The 21,037-nt window shown below is 41.4% G+C and overlaps 1 protein-coding gene across 8 annotated transcripts in view; it reads right to left on the bottom strand.

Moving 5' to 3' along the window:
• ptprea (protein tyrosine phosphatase receptor type Ea) overlaps window positions 1-21,037 on the bottom strand; it is a 270,285-nt gene that overhangs the window by 60,925 nt on the left and 188,323 nt on the right. For 7 of the 8 annotated variants that reach the window (XM_060841967.1, XM_060841966.1, XM_060841968.1 and 4 more), the window contains 3 exons: window positions 9,549-9,667; window positions 3,020-3,092; window positions 372-445 (listed from right to left, as the gene is read on the bottom strand). In XM_060841967.1, coding sequence (XP_060697950.1) covers window positions 372-445; window positions 3,020-3,092; window positions 9,549-9,663 — 262 coding nt within the window. In that variant the 5' untranslated portion in view covers window positions 9,664-9,667. Of the gene's footprint in view, window positions 1-371; window positions 446-958; window positions 1,024-3,019; window positions 3,093-9,548; window positions 9,668-21,037 lie in introns of those variants that run through there. The other variant, XM_060841972.1, reaches the window with a different exon arrangement.

The raw sequence follows: 21,037 nt of genomic DNA on the forward strand, positions 1-21,037 counted from the left end.
ATAACCTATTTCAGCTCAGTTATGTGTAATTCAAATTGTTTTGTATACCTCTGTGTTATATGTTTTCAATTCAGTTTTCAAACACTATTCAGATCAGATCTCACATGCAAACGCACACAAATAATTTTTAAAAACTGGTAAAAAAAAACAGCATATTAGCAGGTACACAAGTTTACGTGTAGATATTAAAAAAGTATCATTTTGGTTAGAAATTTTTGATCAGAGCTGAAGGAAGGATTTTCAATTGCAGCAAGAGGCCTCTTTCTAAACTTGAACCGATCACTTTTTGTTCGGAGGCTGATAAGCTGTGGAGTATTTGCAGCATTTCCAGTTTCTATTTCAGAATTCTAGCACAAACAAACTCAAATTACCTTGTTCTTCTAAAATACCATTCGGAATCTTCTTCTCTCCCCCAATGACAACGTCCTTTTTTCTTTTCCTTAATCTTAAGATATACATAAAATATAAGCACGTGTGCAAGTCATAAATCCCTGATGGTTGGCATGTTTCTTATTCTCACATAAAGCACTTACTTTGAAGCAGAATTCAAGAATTTTTTTGCAGTGCATTCTTTAAATTCACACAGTTAAAATAGTGAAACCTTAAGATGTAGCAGCAAGGTATAGACTATTCATGTTATGATATGATTTTAAAGCAAAACTCCGAGCAGAAGTACCTTCTAGGAAGTTAGTAAAAGCAAATTGCGGAACTGACTTATAAATAGGTAACAACAGCTTCAGAGAAATAATCTGTTGTTTTAGGATGCACGCATAAGAAAGCAAGTTAGAAATGTGGCCGTTAGGCCTATATGACTTGAACCTGAAGAAAAGGAAATGAGTAATTTAGTTGAGATACGAAGCAAGTCAGCACAAGTAAGCTTGGAACTCCTCTATGTTAACACTGAAGCAAGTGTTGTGAAAGAAGCAAGACCCAGCCTGATGTCTGCTATGTTACATACTTCTGCCTTCCCGGTGTTGTAAAAGTTAGATTCTTCCAGACTCTCTCAAAGCGCTCTCCTGAGCCCTTATCAGCAGCATCAACATTTGAATTGGTGGGTTGGGCAATACTTGCATTTCCTACTCTAAGCTGTCTTCCTGTGTGGCTTTAAATAAGAGTTGCTCCACCTATTGACTAGTGGAGGATTTGATCCTTTCTTTGATTTGAGTTTGTTAAATAATGATGGTTCCTTACTGTAGAGGATTGTTTCGAATATTTGGATGCAAACAAGCAAAACATAAAAAACTGCAGTGCACAAGGAATCTTTCAGCAACAATGGGATTGTGGAAAAGATGTACAAGCTCATTATGTCACCATGAAAATTTAAAAATCCTTCACTATGCAATGCATGCATGCTATCAGTGAGGCTGTGGTCTAGATGTTCTGATCTGGATGCAGTTCTAAGCAGCGCTTTGATCAGTTGTACATTTCCGTGGTCAACTCATTATCAAAACGGTTGCAATTTCTAGGTGTAGGTTTATATACACGGATGATGGTAACCATTATGGGAGGAATGACAGAATTGACATTCAGGTGAAGTATAAAAAAATGCAGGCAACTAGAGGGGAAAATGGTAAGCTAGAGAGTGAGTGGGGAATTAAGGATAGGATCATTGACAGGCTTTATGTTGAAGAGGTACAGAAGCTCTCAAGAAGTTAAAGAAAAGACAATATGAATTCACATTAATTTTTTTTAAGATCAACACAACAGTTTTATTTCTGAAGTTGAAAAAGTGCTGCATGAGGTGGTGAAAGTGAGGCTGGCACTGTTTATATGCAGAAATGAAAATGGATTGGAACTGTTAATTAAAATATCCCACATCAGCTAATTGCTGCTGAATGTTTGGTCCAGCCTTTTGTTGACCTCAGATTCATCTATTCCAATACTTTCCTCAAATGGCCTTCAACACTCTGAGAGCTTCTGACTCTTTATTGAAAACACTGCTGTTATTCTGTAACAAATATCATACCTTGGTCCCTGCCGTCTTTTGGTCTCATTTTCTCAGTGATAGACACCAGCATTGGTTAGGCAGAATAATGGTCAAATTGAAAGCCAGTCTGAGCAGTGGCAACCAGTTAGCATGAAAAACCCATCAGGTTCGCTAATGCCCTTCAGGAATTGAACTTTGCCATCCTCACCCTTCCTGGCCTACATGTGACTCCAGACCTGCAGTATTATGCTTGATTCTTAATGTCCATCTGAATTGGCTGAGTGAGCAACTTAGATCAACGGCAATTATGGATGGCCAGCAAATGCTGGCCTTACAAGGGACACCCACATCCCAGAAACAATGCAGTGACAACCACTCCTGGTGGCAGTGTGGAACTACCAGGTCTCTGATTGGGCCTTGTAGCCAATGGCAAATCCAATGGCAGTTCATGAAGAAACTGCCTCTGGTAAAATTGAAGTAGAAGCCCAGCTGTCATCCACTTGACTTCCATTGAATCCTCAAACTAAATATTAAAGTTCTATTTTAACTTTTCAAATTGATGCCCTTTCCTTCTGAAAAATGATCATTGCCTTGAAACATTGAACTCTACTACACTCTCTCTTTCAGACACTGCCTGATTGATATTTCCAGTACTTTCTAATTTAATTTAAGATTACCAACTTACACCGTATTTTGCTTTTGTATTACAGAGGAAATTGAGAATGATTTAATTTTCTGATAATTTTAAAGGAACTGTTCACTGATTTAGATAAGAAGTTCCTTGGGTTTTTTTTTGCTGAAGAATGCCTGATGACATAGACAGAAGTATTAAACTCTTTTGTCACTATGGCAGAGCTATTAGAAAATGATTTGTAGAACACTGAGCAAATTGCTTTCACTGTGCACTTCATAAATCTCAGAAGCAACTAGTTAATGCTTTACTAGGGATGCTTCCTTGAGGCACTTCACGAGTAATGTTACATTTAGATCATGCACAAAATTTGTTATAATGTTGTAAAACGCAACAAATTTCTTGTCAGGAACATATTGTTATCAATTATAGATCTTTTTTAAAAAAGTCTGAAATCTTACCTTAAATAAAGAACAACGGCAATTAAAGTCACAATCGCCAGTGGCACAAATACATATACAGGAATATACACATCTGTATAAAGTAGAGAAAATAATTTTGAAAAGGAACACAGATGCATTTAAATTATGCACTTCTTTCTCAGTAATGGCAGAAAAAGACATATTGTTTATGTTTCTTAATTGGTTTCTCTCCCGAAATGACTGACTGCCACTGTGCTACAGGAATCTTCTAACACCAGAGCCACATGGTCGTTCCACATGTGCAAGCTCAAGACAGCGAACATTGGCAGGTTCCGTGGTTGCAAAAAGCAGCTAAGCCAGCCCTCATATTGTCCTGTTCGGGAATGTGTGCAATCCAGCAGCGATCGTCAGATAATGGTCATGATTAGGAAAGCCGTTTTCCACCTGAGCCCAGACCGCCCTCTGAAGGGAACAGGAGGTAGTGGTCAGGAGGTCAATGCATGTACTCAGACTCTCAGGGACTGGCAGCAGTCTTGCAGAGGCTAAGTGATCTCAAATGATTGGCCAGGATCAGTAAAAGAATTGTGAGCATTGTGGGCATCTCCTACTCGCCGGGCCATCATCAAGTTGCTACTCAGTGTGTCACACCCATCACCACTTATTAGCTATCAGGGCTCAGGCCTAACATTCAGATACATCAGCTCACTCTCAAATCCATTCCAATCCTGCGAGCCTCACATCCAACTCCTGTTGCTTCCACATACCTCTTGCTATTTGGCTATGGTGGGCACAGCATTCAAACAATACAACACAATCACTTCTCTCTTGCTGGGCAAGTCGGCCCATAATGGGAGGGGGAAGAGCAGTGGGGGACTCCTGTAGTCCTGATGTCCTTGGAGGAGATGTTCTCCACTTCATGATGCTGTGACAAGTCTGTGGCATGTGACATTGCTGACATCATTCAGGATAATGAAGTACCCAGACTTCATGCCCTTTCCCCACCCACCCCATCTCGATCCGGCTTTCTGGCATAATAAAAAAAATGGATGTCACCACCACATCAATCTCTTGCATCTATTTCCCTCACTTCAACTTACCCCTTCTGATGTTATGCTTTCAGATACTCAAAACCTGCTACCTGCTCTGTCACTGCATCCCAAAACAGAGAGGGAGGGGGTAAATGGCACAACATTGATAAAAAGACCACCATGCCATTTGACCTGACAATAGCAGCCACTGGCTCAGATAAGGGCACAGCACATACCTTAAAACAAATATACAGTTGGGATTAAATGAGTTAGAAGGAGGAGTAGGTCTCTTGAGCGTACCCCATCACTGAATAAGTTAATGGTTGATGTGATTAAGGCCTCAATACCACACCATACTCCTGTGTTCATCAAAAATCTATATATCACTACTTTAAAAGAGACTACCTCCACTGGTCTCTTTTTAATATTTTTTATTCACTTGTGGGACTTGGATGTTGATGGCTGGCCAGCATTTATTACCTCTCCCTCATTGCCCTTGAGAAGGTGGTGGTGAGCTGCCTTCTCAAACTGCTGCAGTGCACCTTTTGTGAGTTGACCCATAATGCCCTTATAGGGAGGGAATTCCAGGAATTTGACCCAGCAACAGTGAAGGAACAGCAATATATTACTCTCAGGATGATGAGTGACTTGTGAGGTGGGAGAGGGGCTTGCAGGTGGTGGTGTTTCATGTATTTGCTGATCTTGTTCTTTCTGATGGAACCGGTCATGGATTTGGATACTACTATCTGAGGATCTTTGGTGAATTTCTGCAGTGTGCCTTGAAAACAATACACACTGCTGCAACTGAGTGCTTGAAGACATAAATGTTTTTGGATATAGTGTCAAGCAAGCAGGTTGCTTTGTCCTGGATGGTGTCAAGCTTCTTGAGCGTTTCTAGATCTACACTCATCCAGGCAAATGGGGAGTACTCCATTATATTCCTGACTTATGTGCGTCAATGATGGACAATCTTTGAGGAAATCAGGAGATGGATTACTTGCTGCAGTATTCCAATCCACTGACCTGCTCTTGTATCCACTTACATGGCAAGTCCAGTTTAGTTTCTGGTCAATGGTATCTCCAAGGATATTGAGAGTGGGGGATCGTAACTGCAAGTCAAGAGGCAATAGTCAAATCATCTCTCATTGGAGTTTGTCATTACCTGGCATTTGTGTGGTGTGAATGTTACTTGCCACTTGTCAGACCAATCCTGGATATTGTGCAGATCTTTATGCATTTGAACACGGGCTGCTTCAGTATCTGAGGAATAGTGAGTAGTACTGAACATTGTGAAACATCAGTAAACATCCCACTTTTGACCTCATGGTGGAGGCAAAGTCATTGAAGATGATGGTTGGACCTGGGACACTACCCTGCGGAGCTCCAGCAGAGATGTCCTGGAGCTGAGATGACTGACCTCCAACAACTACAACCCTCTAAGTGCCAGGTAGGACTCCAACCAGTGGAGAATTTGCCCCTGATATGCATTGAATCAAGTTTTGCTCGGGCTTCTTAATGCAACATTAGGATGAATATAGCCTTGATGTCAAGGACGGTCACTCTCACTCTCATCTCACCTCCTCATCGCTGTCCTCAAATGGGACTACCCTTATTTCTCAGCAGTGTCCCTTGCCCCTAGTTATATTGTTGCCTACCAGAGAAAATATCCTTTCAGCATCTACCGAGGCATATCCCCTCAAGATCATATATTTCAATAAGTCATCTCTCATTTATCTAATTTCCAATGGAAGCAGGCTGAATCTAGCCAATATTTGTTCATAAAATAATCCCCTCATCCCAGAGACAATCAAGTTAACTTTCTCTGAACTGCTTATAATACATTAAAATCCTGTCTTAAATTATGAGACTAAAACTGAATACAGTACTCCAAAAAAGATTGCACCAATACTTTATACAGCTATGGGAAAGTGTCTCCATTTTTCTATTCCATTCCCCTTCGATTAAATGAAAACATTCCATTTGCCTGCAAAATCACTCACTGTACCTGTAAGGGTTTTTAAGGTTCATGTACCTGCAAACCCTGATCCCTCTGTACCTCACTGAGCTGTGCAATCTCTTCAGTTAAATCATAAAGAACAAAGAAAAGTTACAGCCCAGGAACAGGCCCTTCAGCCCTCCAAGCCTGAGATTCAAATCTACTGTCTAAAACTGTCACCCAATTCCTAAGCATCTGTATCCCTCTACTCCCCACCTACTCATACATTTATCCAGACGCATCTTAAATGAATCTACCGTGCCTGCCTCTACCACCTCTGCTGGCGACATGTTCCAAACGCCCACCCCCTTCTGTGTGAAGTATTCTGTTAGCTGCATACTGCATTGTTTCTCAATCATTGGTTGTAACAAACCAAACACACAAGAACACAAGAAGTGCCAGAAGATTAATTTTATTAGTTTGCAGCTCATTGTAAATTCTTTTTTGATATTTACTTTGAACAGCTGCAAGTTTACATGGAATGTTTGGCTGCCTCCAGTCTTAGTGAACAATATAGTTGAGATAAACAGCTGACAATTCCTCACTAAATATCTGCTTGGCAGATAATGCAACAACTTGCCAGGACATACTGGATCAGTATTTGCAGACTGTAGCTGTGCAGTAGCATGGAACAATTAGAGACTCTGTCTTCGTTGATGGGGTGAGCCTATTTACATCATTTCAAGCCATTCTTTAAAGGTACAACTGGAATCTGAGAAATGTGTACAAACATTGAGGTTCAGACAACTCCAGGATATTGGGCTCAATTCCTAGTGTTGAATCGCAGGGGAGGTGACGGCCTAGTGGTATTATCTCTGGACTATTAATTCAGAGACCCACGTAATGTTCTGGGGACCTGGGTTCAAATCATCCTGCCGTAATAAATTCAATATTAGAAAAGAAAGTCCTTTATTTCCTTCCTTTAGGGAAGGATATCTGCCATCCTTACCTGGTCTGGTCTACATGTGACTCTAGACCCACAACAATGTGGTTGACTCTTAACTGCCTCTGGGCAATTAGGGATGGCTAATAAATGCTGGCCTAGACAGAGACTCCCTCATCCCATGAATGAATTTAAAAAAGAATACAAGGTCATACAGGTAAGTCACACAGACCAAGTCCTGAACTACGAAAGCAACCACCCTAACACACAAAAAAGAAGTTGCATCAAGACACTATTCAAAAAGGGCCACAACACACTGCAGCACACCAGAACTGCAAAAAGAGGAAGACCACCTATACAATGTATTCGCCAAAAATAGGTACCCACGCAATTTCATCAACAGATGCCTTAGGGAAAGACAACGGGATGAGGACATGCCGCAGCCCAAAGGACTAGCCACACTACCATACATCAAGAGCATTTCCAAACTGACAGCCAGACTGCTGCGACCACTAGAACTCATAACAGCACACAAACCAACAGCCAGTCTCAGACAACAACTCACCAGAACGAAGGATCCGATACCCAGCATGAGCAAAACCAATGTAGTGTACAAAATCCCATGCAAGGACTGCACAAAGCACCACATAGGATAAACAGGATAAAGCTAACGATCCGTATCCATGAACATCAACTAGCCACGAAACGTCACAACCAGCTATCCTTAGTAGCCACACACTCAGATGACAAGCAACATGAATTCAACTGGGACAACACTACTATTATAGGACAAGCCAAGCAGAGAACAGCCAGGGAATTCCTGGAGGCATGGCACTCATCCACAGATTCAATCAATAAGCACATCGACCTGGACCCAATATACCGACCACTGCAACGGACAGCTGGAACTGACAACTGGAAGCGGCAGATTCAAACCACTATAAATGCCGGAGGAAAGATCACAGAAGCGCTTCATAGGAGGCTCCCAAGCACTGAGGACGTCACCTAGACAGGGGACGAAACGTCTGCAACACAAATTCCCAGCTCGGCGAACAGAACCACAACAACGAGCACCCGAGCTACAAATCTTCTCACAAACTTTGAATCATACAGGTAAGAGCTAGGAGGACTTGTTAGCATTGCAAAAGCACATCGGCAAATTAATATCGGTCACACCATAGGAGTGAGAAAGGAGAAGAAATACTATCGGGGGTGAGGATGCAGAAGGACTATGGTTCAGTGGCCAGGATGAGATAAGATCTCAAGAGCTGGAGTGGCAATGATTACAGTGGTACTTGGCAGGTGGACAACTTCCCCAACTGTCCCACGAAATGTTAGTTTTACCACGTTCAGCCAGCATTGACACTGTCTGCCTCTGGATAAACTACACACTGAAACATGTGTAAGAGTTTCTACTTATGCATCTGCAAACAGTCTTTTATCACCTTCAGGCGCATGGCTGTCCATGACTTGTTTTTACACAATATAGTGAGAAAAGACTACTTTCATTTTTCAACATTTACTTATTAAGTTAAATAGTGGAAGTGGATGACATATACGTATTGAATATAGAGTTAAATTACAAATGCACGCTCCCAGCAAGCTCCTGAGACTGCCAGTCAAGCTTATTTAGCCTTTACAAACTTTCCTTTATTCTCCACCAACCCATGGGTTTAAATGATCTGAAATTTGTTCACGGTGAATTTATGGGAACATTTTACCTCCATGAGAGCTGTGTATAAATGCAGCGCTGAGGTTGTCAAAGGCCTGACAACTTGCCATCTACTGACATGACATGAAAAGGCTGCACTTACTTGTGTCACCACACGACAGGGAGCACTTCCTGCAGAAGCTGTGACAGTGCCTGTGATGTCATCGGTAGTGACGTCACAGGCAGCTGCCTGCATTAATGATGGAAAAGGATACAAAAAGGCAGATTAAATAAAAATGCAGCACTGTAAGATTTCTTCCAACTGCCCTGTACCCTTCTGCCTTCAGCCGCTACCAGGCTGTTCCTCATTCCCACTTACCACAGCTTCCCCTTTTCATACACTCTCCCTCTTCCCCAGAATCCCACCTTCACCATTCTCTCACATCCCCTCATTGATCCCTTCGCTGCTGGCATGTTTTTCTGTACTCCCTCCCATATGGATTCCGTTCACAGCTTCCTTCCATTCCCTGTGCTCTTTTCCACCAATCCCTCTTACTTGAGCCATTGGCAAAGGGTGGGGTTGGGGGATATGTCAGGTAAACAGCAAGGAGCTGCAGAAAGGATTGGGGATTGGGGAGTGGTGAGGTAGAAGAGGAGGTGGCAACAGTATTGGTCATCTGTAGCAACAGGAAAGGGCAAGGCAGAGTGGGCAACAGGCAGGAGCTGAGTTTCAGGAAGTGGTGGCCAGCAGTGAATGTGTCATCATAAAGTTTGCCTCTGTTTTTTGGAACTGGGAGCAACCATGTATGTTAGCAGATAGAATGTAAGATAACTTCCTAATTTTCTTTTCCTGCTCAGCAAGTACAATTAAAAAGCAATAGTGCCGTTCTGGCACCATTATTCTTGATAAATACTTTTGGAATCTGGTCATCCACAGTAAAGACTCTAAAGCATAAATTTTAACAATCAGCCCCAATAAATATGGACAATATCAGAGCCCCATTACTTACGGTTCGAGTCAGCAGGGGACTTTGAGGTTTGCGGTGTCAAGTTTGCAGATAATTCCATTGAATTTTGGGTTGTTGACAACTGTGAATTTATATCTTCAGATGTATTTGTCATCATGGCACTGCAAGTTAAAAACAAAAGGTATTCTATCAAAAATGTGTGGCATTTTCAGCCATGCAGACAAGAAATGTAAAACTACAAAAGAGATATTGATAGATTAAGTGAATGGGTATAACTTTGGCAAGTGGATTCCAATGTCGGCAAAAATGAACTCATCTACTTTACTCCTAAAAAACGTCATGGTATTTTCCAAATTCTGAAAAGTTGGAAACAATGAAGGTCCAGAAGATGATCAGGGCTGAAGTACATATGTTAAAATCCTGTGTATAGTTATAAAAATGAATTCGAAAGGCTAATGGAATGCTGCCCTTTTCATTCAGAGGACAAAAGTACAAGGGCAGAGTTCATGCATGAGCCCTGTACAACCCTGGCTTGACTGTACCTGGAGTACTTCAAATGGTTATTGGTATTATATCATAGCAAGAATATACTGGCCTACACTGGAATGTTACCTGGAATCGAGAGATAAGCAAATGCAACTAAACAGTTTTAGGGTTGATTTCTAGGAATATAAAGGGTAGAGAATGATTTGATAAGTGTTTCAGGGTGTTAAAAGGAATGGTTAGATTCAGCAGAAAGACATTATTTCTGCTCATTGGGAATGTAGTGCAAGACCTTTCAGGAGTGAAATTATGAATCACAGATGTAAATTTGGAACTCTCTTCCACAAAAGGCAATTAATGCTAGAAAAATGGTAAATCTTAAAACTGACATTATTAGATTTTTGATAATCAAACACATTAGTGGATATGGGGCAAACATAGTTATATAGTGATAATGGGTCACTGTACTTTGCTTTCTCTCCACAGATGTTGCTAGATCTATTGAATTTCTCCAATAATTTCTGTTTTGGTCATAGTCACACAGTGTTGTGTTGGGGATCACCCTTGATCTCAGTGCATGGTAGAACAGGCTAAAACTGCTATGTGGACAACTCCTATTCCTACATTACTATATTTCAAAAGTTTGCAAACTTTAAAATTTGACTCTCCAAACCCAAACATGGGTGATTTATACTGAATGCAACATGCAACTATCATTTATAGAATACCAACCATGTTAGATACTTGCAGAATCCATAGCAATGAGAATGAGTTGGTACGAGATTGGCAAGTGATTTAATGTGAGGATTCAGGCATAATTTGCAAACTACTTGCACATGTTTTATAATTGGCATGTTCAATGTCTCCCACATATATCTGAATAACTGATGATGAATTCATTTTAAACTAGCCTGTGAAATCTTCACCAGTTCTTTCTTTTTTCACATGCTTGGGTGCAAAACAAATTTCAACTTTGACAGAGCTCAGACCGGAAAATGCTAACACTTTGTACTTCTTAATTGATGGATTTGGACCAAGCAGAAATCATTACTTCTGGTCGAATCAGGAAACTGTTGTTACCAATATCCAGCAGATGATACGTTAAGAAACAAGGAAACGATTATAAACCAATTAATTACTGCTGCCAAATCTGGTTGACGTCATGTAGCATGCAAGGGGAAAACCAAGCAGGAGATGACAGCACTAAATGTCCACATCTCTGAAGCTTGTGAAGTGATGCCACACAAGACAGGAGATCTTCACCAAGCTGAGTGTGCTGGCTGCCTCCCAAGATTGTGGTAGTTATGCTTACAATGGCCCACAAACATGGCTATCTGAGAAAACAGAGTGTTATCAGATAACATCTCTAACACGATCTTAATGGCATCACTTCGACATAGCAAGAAGGGCTCAGAGTAAGGAAAGTTATAACCTACAACGCCCAATATATGCCCTCCAAAATTTTAACAAGAGAGTGTACATTGATTGGATTGGAGTGGGAACAGCTTTATCAGCTTTATATCCCCAGCCAGATGATTTGACAGACACTGCATTCTCTGGTAGGCTACACGACTGTTTGTAGAGAAAGCTGAGGTGTCGTCATCAGATTTTGCCCAATGCCAGGAGTTTCTAGGGCTCTGATCCTACCTATTCTTGCTTCCCTCTTGTTACATAGGGACACTCCAACCCCCTCCCACCACCCACAAAGGGTTCAAGTCCTCCCACTGTGTGCAGAGGATACATTTCTCTACTGATGGCAGTCCAGCACAATGTGGGATAATTTTTAGAATCTGGGACAGGCCTTTCAACAGGCTGCAGTCTGGAAATTTTCCTCAAAAAGCTGCCAGTTCATTGATTAGCATTTTTTGTGACAATTGAATGGTTATAGAGTCAATGCAGGTAAATAGTGTTTGGATGAAGAGCTGCTATAATTAGCCAGATCTCATCAAGTGGCAGAATAGGTTGGAAGGGCTGAATAGCCTACTCCTTGGCCTATGCTTCTACATAATAGTTTGTGTCTCATCCAAGCTCTTGGAAAGATCAACAGAACAATGCCCGAGGAGCAGAGATAACATTGAGGAATTGAAGTTTGTTTGGAGAATTAGATTCTCAAGTCTTTTATGTTGGATCCTCCCAGGTTTTGTGGGAGGGCATTCCTTTTTTATGTACAGTATTACAAATCTCACATCTTTATGTTTGCGGTCCTATGGGAAGGGAAGAAAGAAGGAACTAGTATTGTTATAAAGTCTTTAACATTCTCAAGTTAGTTCAAAGCACGCTCCCTATTTCCTCAATTGCTTTATTAAGACTCACACTTAGACTGTTGCTCACAACCCACTAATGAGTTCTGACAGGTATACTCAGTTGTCAGCACAAATAGAAGAACATTCTTATGTGATGAAATTCCCGGTCATTCCATACCTTAATGATAGTATGTGTGCATATTGGGTGTCATAGTGCAGAGGCATCAGCTCACAACTACATTTAGGAAACTAATGGGATGTTCAGAAGTATGTCAGAAATCAACAGCAGCACCTTCTGAAGGATGTAAAGGAGCTTTTAAAGAAATCTAAAATGGCAAAATAACTGTTATTTATCTTCAATTAAAATCATCAGGTAAGAGCTAAAATGATTACAGACAATCCACTGGGGGCAGGAAATTGTAAGATGGATCAGTTTGGGTTCCCAAAATCCATTCGGGCTTTGGGGGAGAAAAGAGTCAATGGAGTGTCACTTTAATTGACCCAGCCATGAGTTTGGGAATCAAGGAGTGATAGGCAGTCTTGCCTGCATTCTCACTAAGTATTGTCTCGATTTAAATAAACCCTCAACTACTACGTCAGCTCTCATTTCTCTACTTCACTTTCAAAGATCATAGAATATCTCAAGAGAGCCTGGATGCCAGGAATCCAGAGCAGGGCAGAAGAGGGAGCTCTGCACCTTGGAGGGTGGTGGAAACAGGCCACACACCTAGTTTAAAGAGGTTTGGCTTATGTATTAATATCATGAGTGCATTTCAGATACTGTACTGAGATGGAAGAATACTGGGCACCTATTCATGCAAACTGACATGAACAATTCACACTTGACACAGAGATCAAGCTCTTGATCTCTGTGTCAATTGAAGTTAATGTCTTGATAAGCAATTGAAGTTAATGTCATTAATACCTTACAATAAAGTAACAGGATTAAAGTTTACTAAATGACAAATCAGTGAGTACCAGTATACCATGATCTACAAGGACAAGTAGCAGGGGTAACACCACAATCATTCAAAATGGCTGCCAGTTCCAGATCTATAACCTTTCAATAACTTCATTATATCACCATTCTGTCTTAATTTATTTTATAAATTTTGCATGGGATTTATGTGCTATTCATGAATGAATGCTATCACCACTGAAGAAATACCTGAAATCTTAAATAACAAACCAAAAATCCATTCATATGTTCTGAGGGAGTCACATGAGAATCATTCATATGTTTCAAAGAAGAGTCTGATCATATTCAAAGCTCTAACTTTAATTCTTTCTCCACAGATGCTGCCAGACCTGCTGGGGTTCTCCAGCACTTCGTGCATTTTTTATGTCAGTTCTCCAGCATCTGTAGCCCTTTGCTTTTATTTATTCATTCAGGGCAGGTGACTGAGGGGTCAGTAGGGGAGCACTTTGGGGCCAGCGAACATAATTCTATTAAATTTAAAACAGTGATGGAAAAGGATAGACCAGATATAAAAGTTGAAGTTCTGAATTGGAGAAAGGCCAATTTTGACAGTAGAAAGCAAGAACTTTCAAAAGCTGATTGGAGGCAGATGTTCGCAGGTAAAGGGTCGGCTGGAAAATGGGAAGCCTTCAGAAATAAGATAATGAGAATCCAGAGAAAATATATTCCTGTTAGTGTGAACGGAAAGGCTGGTAGGTATAGGGAATGCTGGATGACTAAAGAAATTGAGGGTTTGGTTAAGAAAAAGAAGGAAGTGTATGTAAGGTATAGACAGGATGGATTGAGTGAATCCTGAAGAGTACAAAGGCAGTAGGAGTATACTTAAGAGGGAAATAAAGAGGGCAAAAAAGGGGACATGAGATAGATTTGGCAAGTAGAATTAAGGAGAATCCAAAGGGTTTTTACAATACATTAAGGACAAAAGGGTAACTAGGGAGAGAACAGGGCCCCTCAAAAGATCAGCAAGGTGGCCTTTATGTGGAGCTGCAGAAAATGGAGGGAGATACTAAATGAGTATTTTGCATCAGTATTTACTGTGAAAAAGGATATGGAAGATATAGAATGTAGGGAAATAGATGGTGCCACCTTGCAAAATGTCCATATTACAGAGGAGGTAGTGCTGGATTGTCTTGAAATGCATAAAGGTGGATAAGTCCCCAGGACCTGATCAAGTGTACCCTAGAACTCTGTGGGAAGCCAGAGAAGTGAATGCTGGGACTCTTGCTGAGATATTTGTATCATTGATAGTCACAGGTAAGATGCCGGAAGACTGGAGGTTGGCTAATGTGGTGCCACTGTTTAAGAAGGGCAGTAAAGACAAGCCAGGGAACTATAGACCAGTGAGCCTGACATCGATGGTGGGCAAGTTGTTGAAGGGACAGGATGTAATGTATCTGGAAAGGCAAGGACTGATTAGGGATAGCCAACATGGCTTTGTGCGTGGGAAATCATGTCTCACAAACTTGATTGAGTTTTTTGAAGTAACAAAGAGGATGATGAGGACAGAGTGGTAGATGTGATCTATATGGACTTTAGGAAGGCGTTCGACAAGGTTCCCCATGGGAGACTGGTTAGCCAGTTTAGATCTCACGGAACACAGGAAGAACTAGCCATTTGGATAGAGAACTGGCTCAAAAGGTAGAAGACAGAAGGCGATAATGGAGGGTTATTTTTCAGACTGGAGGCCTGTGACCAGTGGAGTGCCACAAGGATCAGTGTTGGGTTCTCTAATTTTTGTCATTTACATAAATGATTTGGATGCGAGCATAAGAGGTACAGTTACTAAGTTTGCAGATGACACCAAAATTGGAGGTGGAGTGGACAACGAAGAGGGTTACCTCAGATTACAACAGAACCTTGACCAGATGGGCCAATGGGCTGAGGAGCAGCGGATGGAGTTTAATTCAGATAAATGCAAGGTGCTGCATTTTAGGAAAGCAAATCTTAGCAGGACTTATACACTTAATGGTAAGGTCCTAGGGAGTGTTGCTGAACAAAGAGACCTTGGAGTACAGGTTTATAGCTTCTTAACAGTGGAGTTGCAAGTAGAAAGGACAGTGAAGAAAGCATTTAGTATGCTCTCTTTTATATGCCAGAGTATTGAGTACAGAAGTTGGGAGGTCATGTTGTGGCTGTACAGAACATTGGTTAGGCCACTGTTGGAATATTGCATGCAATTCTGGTCTCCTTCCTATCAGAAAGATGTTGTGAAACTTGAAAGGGTTCAGAAAAGATTTACAAGGATGTTGCCAGGGTTGGAGGATTTGTGCTACAGGGAGAGGCTGAACAGACTGGGGCTGTTTTCCCTGGAGCGTCGGAGGCTGAGAGGTGACCTTATAGAGGTTTATAAAATTATGAGGGGCATGGATAGGATTAATAGACAAAGTCTTTTCCCTGAGGTTGGGGAGTCAGAACTAGAGGGCATAGATTTAGGGTGAGAGGGGAAAGATATAAAAGAGACCTACAGGGCAACATTTTCACACAGAGGGTGGTATAGGTATGGAATGAGCTGCCAGAGGAAGTGGTGGAGGCTGTTACGATTGCAATATTTAAAAGGCATTTGGAGGGGTATATGAATAGGGAGGGTTTGGAGGGATATGGGCCGGGTGCTGGCAGGTGAGACTAGATTGGGTTGGGATATCTGCTCGGCATGGACGGGTTGGACCGAAGGCTCTGTTTCCATGCTGTACATCTCTATGACACCATGTTGCCATACAGTTATCACCATCCATTTATGCATCTCATTCATAGGGAAATGAATAGCTTGTAAAGCAGACTATCAACACCTGTGATATTCTTCTCTGTCACAAGAGATTGCTAGTTGCATTGCTGGTATCAATTTGTGAAGAAGCAATTTGGTAAGTGGGAAAATGTGAACAACTCTCTTCACTTCGAATACACAGAGACCTGATACATAAGCATTACTCTAATCCAAGGATCATTACTTTACAGTATGACACAGAATATACAAAGTGCACAGATGACATCTTATGGTGGATAATTGGCACTGCAACGAGTCAGCATGTCTGTTGTTCTGTTCAAAATTTCATTTCAGGAATGATAGAAACATAACAACATAGAAAGGAGAAGTGAGAGAAGGCTTTTCGGTCTTTTGACCCTACTCCGCTACTCAATATAAGCATGGCTAATCATCCAACTCAGAACTCTATTCCCACTTTCACCCCAAACCCTTTAATCCCTTCAGCCCCAAGAACTAAGTCCTTGTTGAAAATAGTCAATGTTCTGGCCTTAACCAGTTTCTGCAACACAGATGTCCACAGGCTCACCACTGTCTGGGTGAAGTAATTTCTCATTTAAGCCATTCATGGCTTACCCCGTATCCTTAAACTGATGCTGGGATACAAGTCCACATCTATAATTAGCTCATTCCAAGCATGCTATTGTAGGTAGCTACCAAAAGGAAATAAGCCATCATCCCACAAAAAGAATGCAAGTAAATGCTCTTAAACATAATTAGCAGCATGATTTCTCATCAGCAGTAAACTATTGTGGGTTGCTGCTGGCATTAAAGTAGCAGAACTGTCTATAGAGTCAAGTACACTATTTTAATAAGATTCATTAATTCGCTGTGTGAAAGTTAGTACTTCCTCAGAATTCTTTTCCTTTAGAAGTATTAGGGCAGCTGGATTAGTCAGGGAAAAAGCACTGAATCATGAGCAAAAATATGTTTCACAATTTATTGAAATATATCCCAGCAAGGCAACTTTAGAAGAGAAGGTTGAGAGGAAAAATGTCGTTGAACAGTGAAGAGAAAATAAAATATCTTCTTGTAAGCTGAATAGACTAACACACTGTTAACACAAACTGGAAAAGAAGCAGAAAATAGTAACATTTAAAGAAGCTATAGTTCAGCAACCCAAAACATTGAATTATTGACATTTTGAACAAAGACTAGAAACACAAAATGTTGTCAATGGACAGGGGAGGAAAACGCAAAAGTCAAACCTGAAGAACAGAGTTCAAAAATGCACACTGCCAACACCAACTGGAAAGCTCAAGGGAGATAACTCCAGACAGATAACCCAGCTCCATCATATGATCAAGCTAGGTTAAACTGGAGGAAACAGAGCTAACTTGAATATTCTGGCATAATATCATTAAAATTATTAATTAGGCACATTTTTATTTAATAAGAAGTTATATATGTTTAAAAGCAGATTTGATTAAGACATGCTGAGAAATACTTTGAAATTAAACTTTACTTTCTAAGAATGTATAGCTAGCCAATCAGGTTAATTGGTCAGCCGGCCATTTCACTGTGTGCAGGAAACACGCTGAGCAGACTATGTGTATACAGAATGTGTGTGAAGGCAGGGGACACTTCCATCTTAAATTTATTGTTCTATTTTAATTTATTCATGGAATAGAGGCATCACTAACTAGACTGGCATTTACTGTCCTTCTCTAATTGTCCAGAGTGCAGTCAGCTGAATTGACCATTCTAAATTGCCCATAGTGTTAGGTGTATTATCAGAGGGAAATGGGTCTGGGTGGGTTACTCTTCAGAGGGTTGGTATGGACTTGTTGGGATGAAGGGCCTGCTTCCACAGTGTAGGGAGTCTAATCTAACAATGAACCACATTGCTGTGGGCTTAGAGTCACAAATGGGCTAGACAATGTAAAGACAAGCAGATTTACTTTCCTCAAAGAACATTAATGGACCAAATGGTTTCTTATGATAATCGACAGTAATTGCATTATACTAGCTTTTTATTCCAGATTTTCAACGGAATTCAAAGTTCATCATCTGCCATGGAGAGAATCAAACCCCATGTCACTAGGAAATTAGTCTGGAATTCTAGATTACTAGTCTAGCGAAATTGCCAAAAAAAACCCGACTTGTACTGTGGGCATTGCTGAACCGCCTGACTTGTAGGCCGAAGTGGTGCTATACTTCAAATTTTGGTTTAATGTCAGCCTGCATTTCTCTCCAAGGGTGTGAGGTGGAATTAACAGGAGGGATTTATTATTTGGGTCTCCTGGATTCAAGATCCAGGATCTAAATTGTTCAGTACAGTCATTGTTCTGGTGGAGATTGTAGATCGAGTGCTGAGTAGCAAATATCCCACAGGTAATTAAACCATGCCTTTATGAAGGTGGTGGTAGTGGGGGATTTAATATTCCCATAGCAACAGATATATCTTTTTTCCTCAACCATCAGCAACAGTTGTGCTATCTTGGACATCTCTGGCAGTGCTAAGTCCCTTAAAAACAGGCCCAGAAAGGAAACAAGTCGGACTTTCACCATTCCCGACACCAAAAATCAGCAATCCCATTATTCCACATATTACAGGAGCAACAGGAAATGCTTGACGTGACCATAGTAACTCTGAATATTTGCACAGGAGGGAGGGGAATGGGCAACAGAAGATACAGGAAAGGAGGGTGGAGAACACCCAGATTGAAAGGATTGCCATTCAAGGGAGTAGGACCAGAAATATTGGAGAAAACCAGCAGCGTTTAATCAAATTAATGCTGAGATCATATCTGTCAGATAAGAACTGAAAATGTGTTGCTGGAAAAGCGCAGGTCAGGCAGCATCCAAGGAACAGGAGATTCAACATTTCGGGCATAAGCCCTTCTTCAGGAAAGCCCTTCTTATCCTGTCAGATAAGAAGCTTGTTTTCTCCATCCACATGAACCATATCCATCATGGCTTAGTCTATGAACCATATCCATCATGACTTAGTTCAATCAAGCTGGAATGATCAGTGCCCTGAAGACAGCTTATGAGGGCAGCATGCCAACAACCAGATAACATCACGACTGTGCAATCCTATATCCATTCAATTACCCCAGTGAAAGGGAGTCCCCCTGAACTTCACACCTGTAAATCCCCACATCTCCACTCACAATAGAAACTCCTGAAGAGTACTACATGCTGGAATTGCATTTTCCTGCCAATGTTGCTGTTACAATGGGAAGTATGCACCCTAATGTTGTGGTTTGTCTTTCAGTGCTGAGTCTCTTGTACTGATGTTTGTGGAGGAGCACAATGATATGTTCCAGAATTCCACACTTGATCGGACAGGTGCCTAGTCCATCTGGGAAGTTTATTTAATTTGTTCCATTGTAACAATGATTACTGTTAGTTTCACCACAATTACACAAAATCTGGGACGATGCCTGTCACCGATTGTATCAAGATTAAAAATGGTTTGGGGTCGAGACCTCTTCACAGCAGAGCAGAATACAAATTTCTAGTTTTTATGTTCACAAATGAAATTGGACTGTTTTAAACTGAAAACTTGTCTGTAATAAAGGAAACTAATCTTACTATCAGGAATCATGTTTTCAACAAATGATTCAGACCTCAAACCTTGGGTATCTTGCCTTCTTTCCTTCTTCAGGTTGAGATCCACTCTGAACTAACCGAGTGGTAGCTGTGGCTCTGTGGCTCTAGATAACTATCAACGAAGTTCTGGCTTTATGATCCAAACTGATGTTTGAAGAAAAAAATCTACTCCAACGCAGCACTGAGGGAGTGCTGGATTCCTGAAGGTATGTTTTTTTCAGATTTGGAGGTGCCGGTGTTGGACTGGGGTGTACAAAGTTAAAAATTACACAACACCAGGTTATAGTCCAACAGGTTTAATTGGAAGCACACTAGCTTTCGGAGCGTCGCTCCTTCATCAGGTGGTTGTCCTTCTGATGAAGGAACAGTGCTCCAAAAGCTAGCGCTTCCAATTAAACCTGTTGGACTATAACCTGGTATTGTGTGATATTTAACTTTGGTTTTTCAGAGGAGGCATTAAACCTGTGCCCCTGTGCCCGCTTAGGTGGATGTTAAGGATCATATGGCACTAGATCAAAAAAAGACAGTGAGCTATCCTCAGCATCCTAGTCACTATCTATTCCTCAATCAATGTCACAACAAAACACAGATTATTTGGTCATTATCGGATTGCTGTTTGTGGGAGATAGCTGTGGTCAAATCATGTTTTCCACGTTTCAGAAGTGAATGCATTTGTTTATTGTAAAGTGCTTTGAGATGCCCTTTGCTTGTCAACAATACAACATCAATGCAAGTTTTTCTTTTCAACTCAAAGCTTTTCTCCTTTGATGAAGTTGACAATTAATTTGACCCCATCCCTCCAACCGTAACAAGGACAGAATGCCCCTGGTGCTCACCTTCCACCCCACCAACCTTCACATAAACTAAACATCCGCCAACATTTCCGCCACCTCCAAACAGACCCCACCACCAGGGATATATTTCCCTCCCCACCCCTTTCCGCCTTCCGCAAAGACTGTTCCCTGCGTGACTAACTGGTCAGGTCCATGCCCCCTTCAACCCACCCTCCCATCCTGGCACCTTCCCCTGCCACTGCAGGAATTGCAAAACCAGTGCCTACATCTCCTCCCTCGCCTACATCTCCTCCCTCACCTCCATCGAAGGCCCTAAAGGAGCCTTCCACATCCATCAAAGTTTTACCTACACATCCACCAATATCATTTATTGTATCTGTTGCTCCCAATGCGGTCTCCTCTACGTTGGGAAGACTGGACGCCTCCTAGCAGAGCGCTTTAGGGAACATCTCTGGGACACCCTCACCAATCACCCTGTGGCCCAACATTTCGACTCTCCCTCCCACTCTGCCGAGGACATGGAAGTCCTGGGCCTCCTTCACCGCCGCTCCCTCAGACCCACCAGACACCTGGAGGAAGAACGCCTCATCTTCCGCCTCAGAACACTTCAACCCCAGGGCACCAATGTAAACTTCAACAGTTTCCTCATTTCCCCTTCCGCCACCTCACCACAGTTCCAAACTTCCAGCTCAGTACTGTCCCCATAACTTGTCCTA

The sequence above is a fragment of the Hemiscyllium ocellatum genome, chromosome 22, assembly GCF_020745735.1.
Source record: "Hemiscyllium ocellatum isolate sHemOce1 chromosome 22, sHemOce1.pat.X.cur, whole genome shotgun sequence".
NCBI lineage: Eukaryota > Metazoa > Chordata > Chondrichthyes > Orectolobiformes > Hemiscylliidae > Hemiscyllium > Hemiscyllium ocellatum.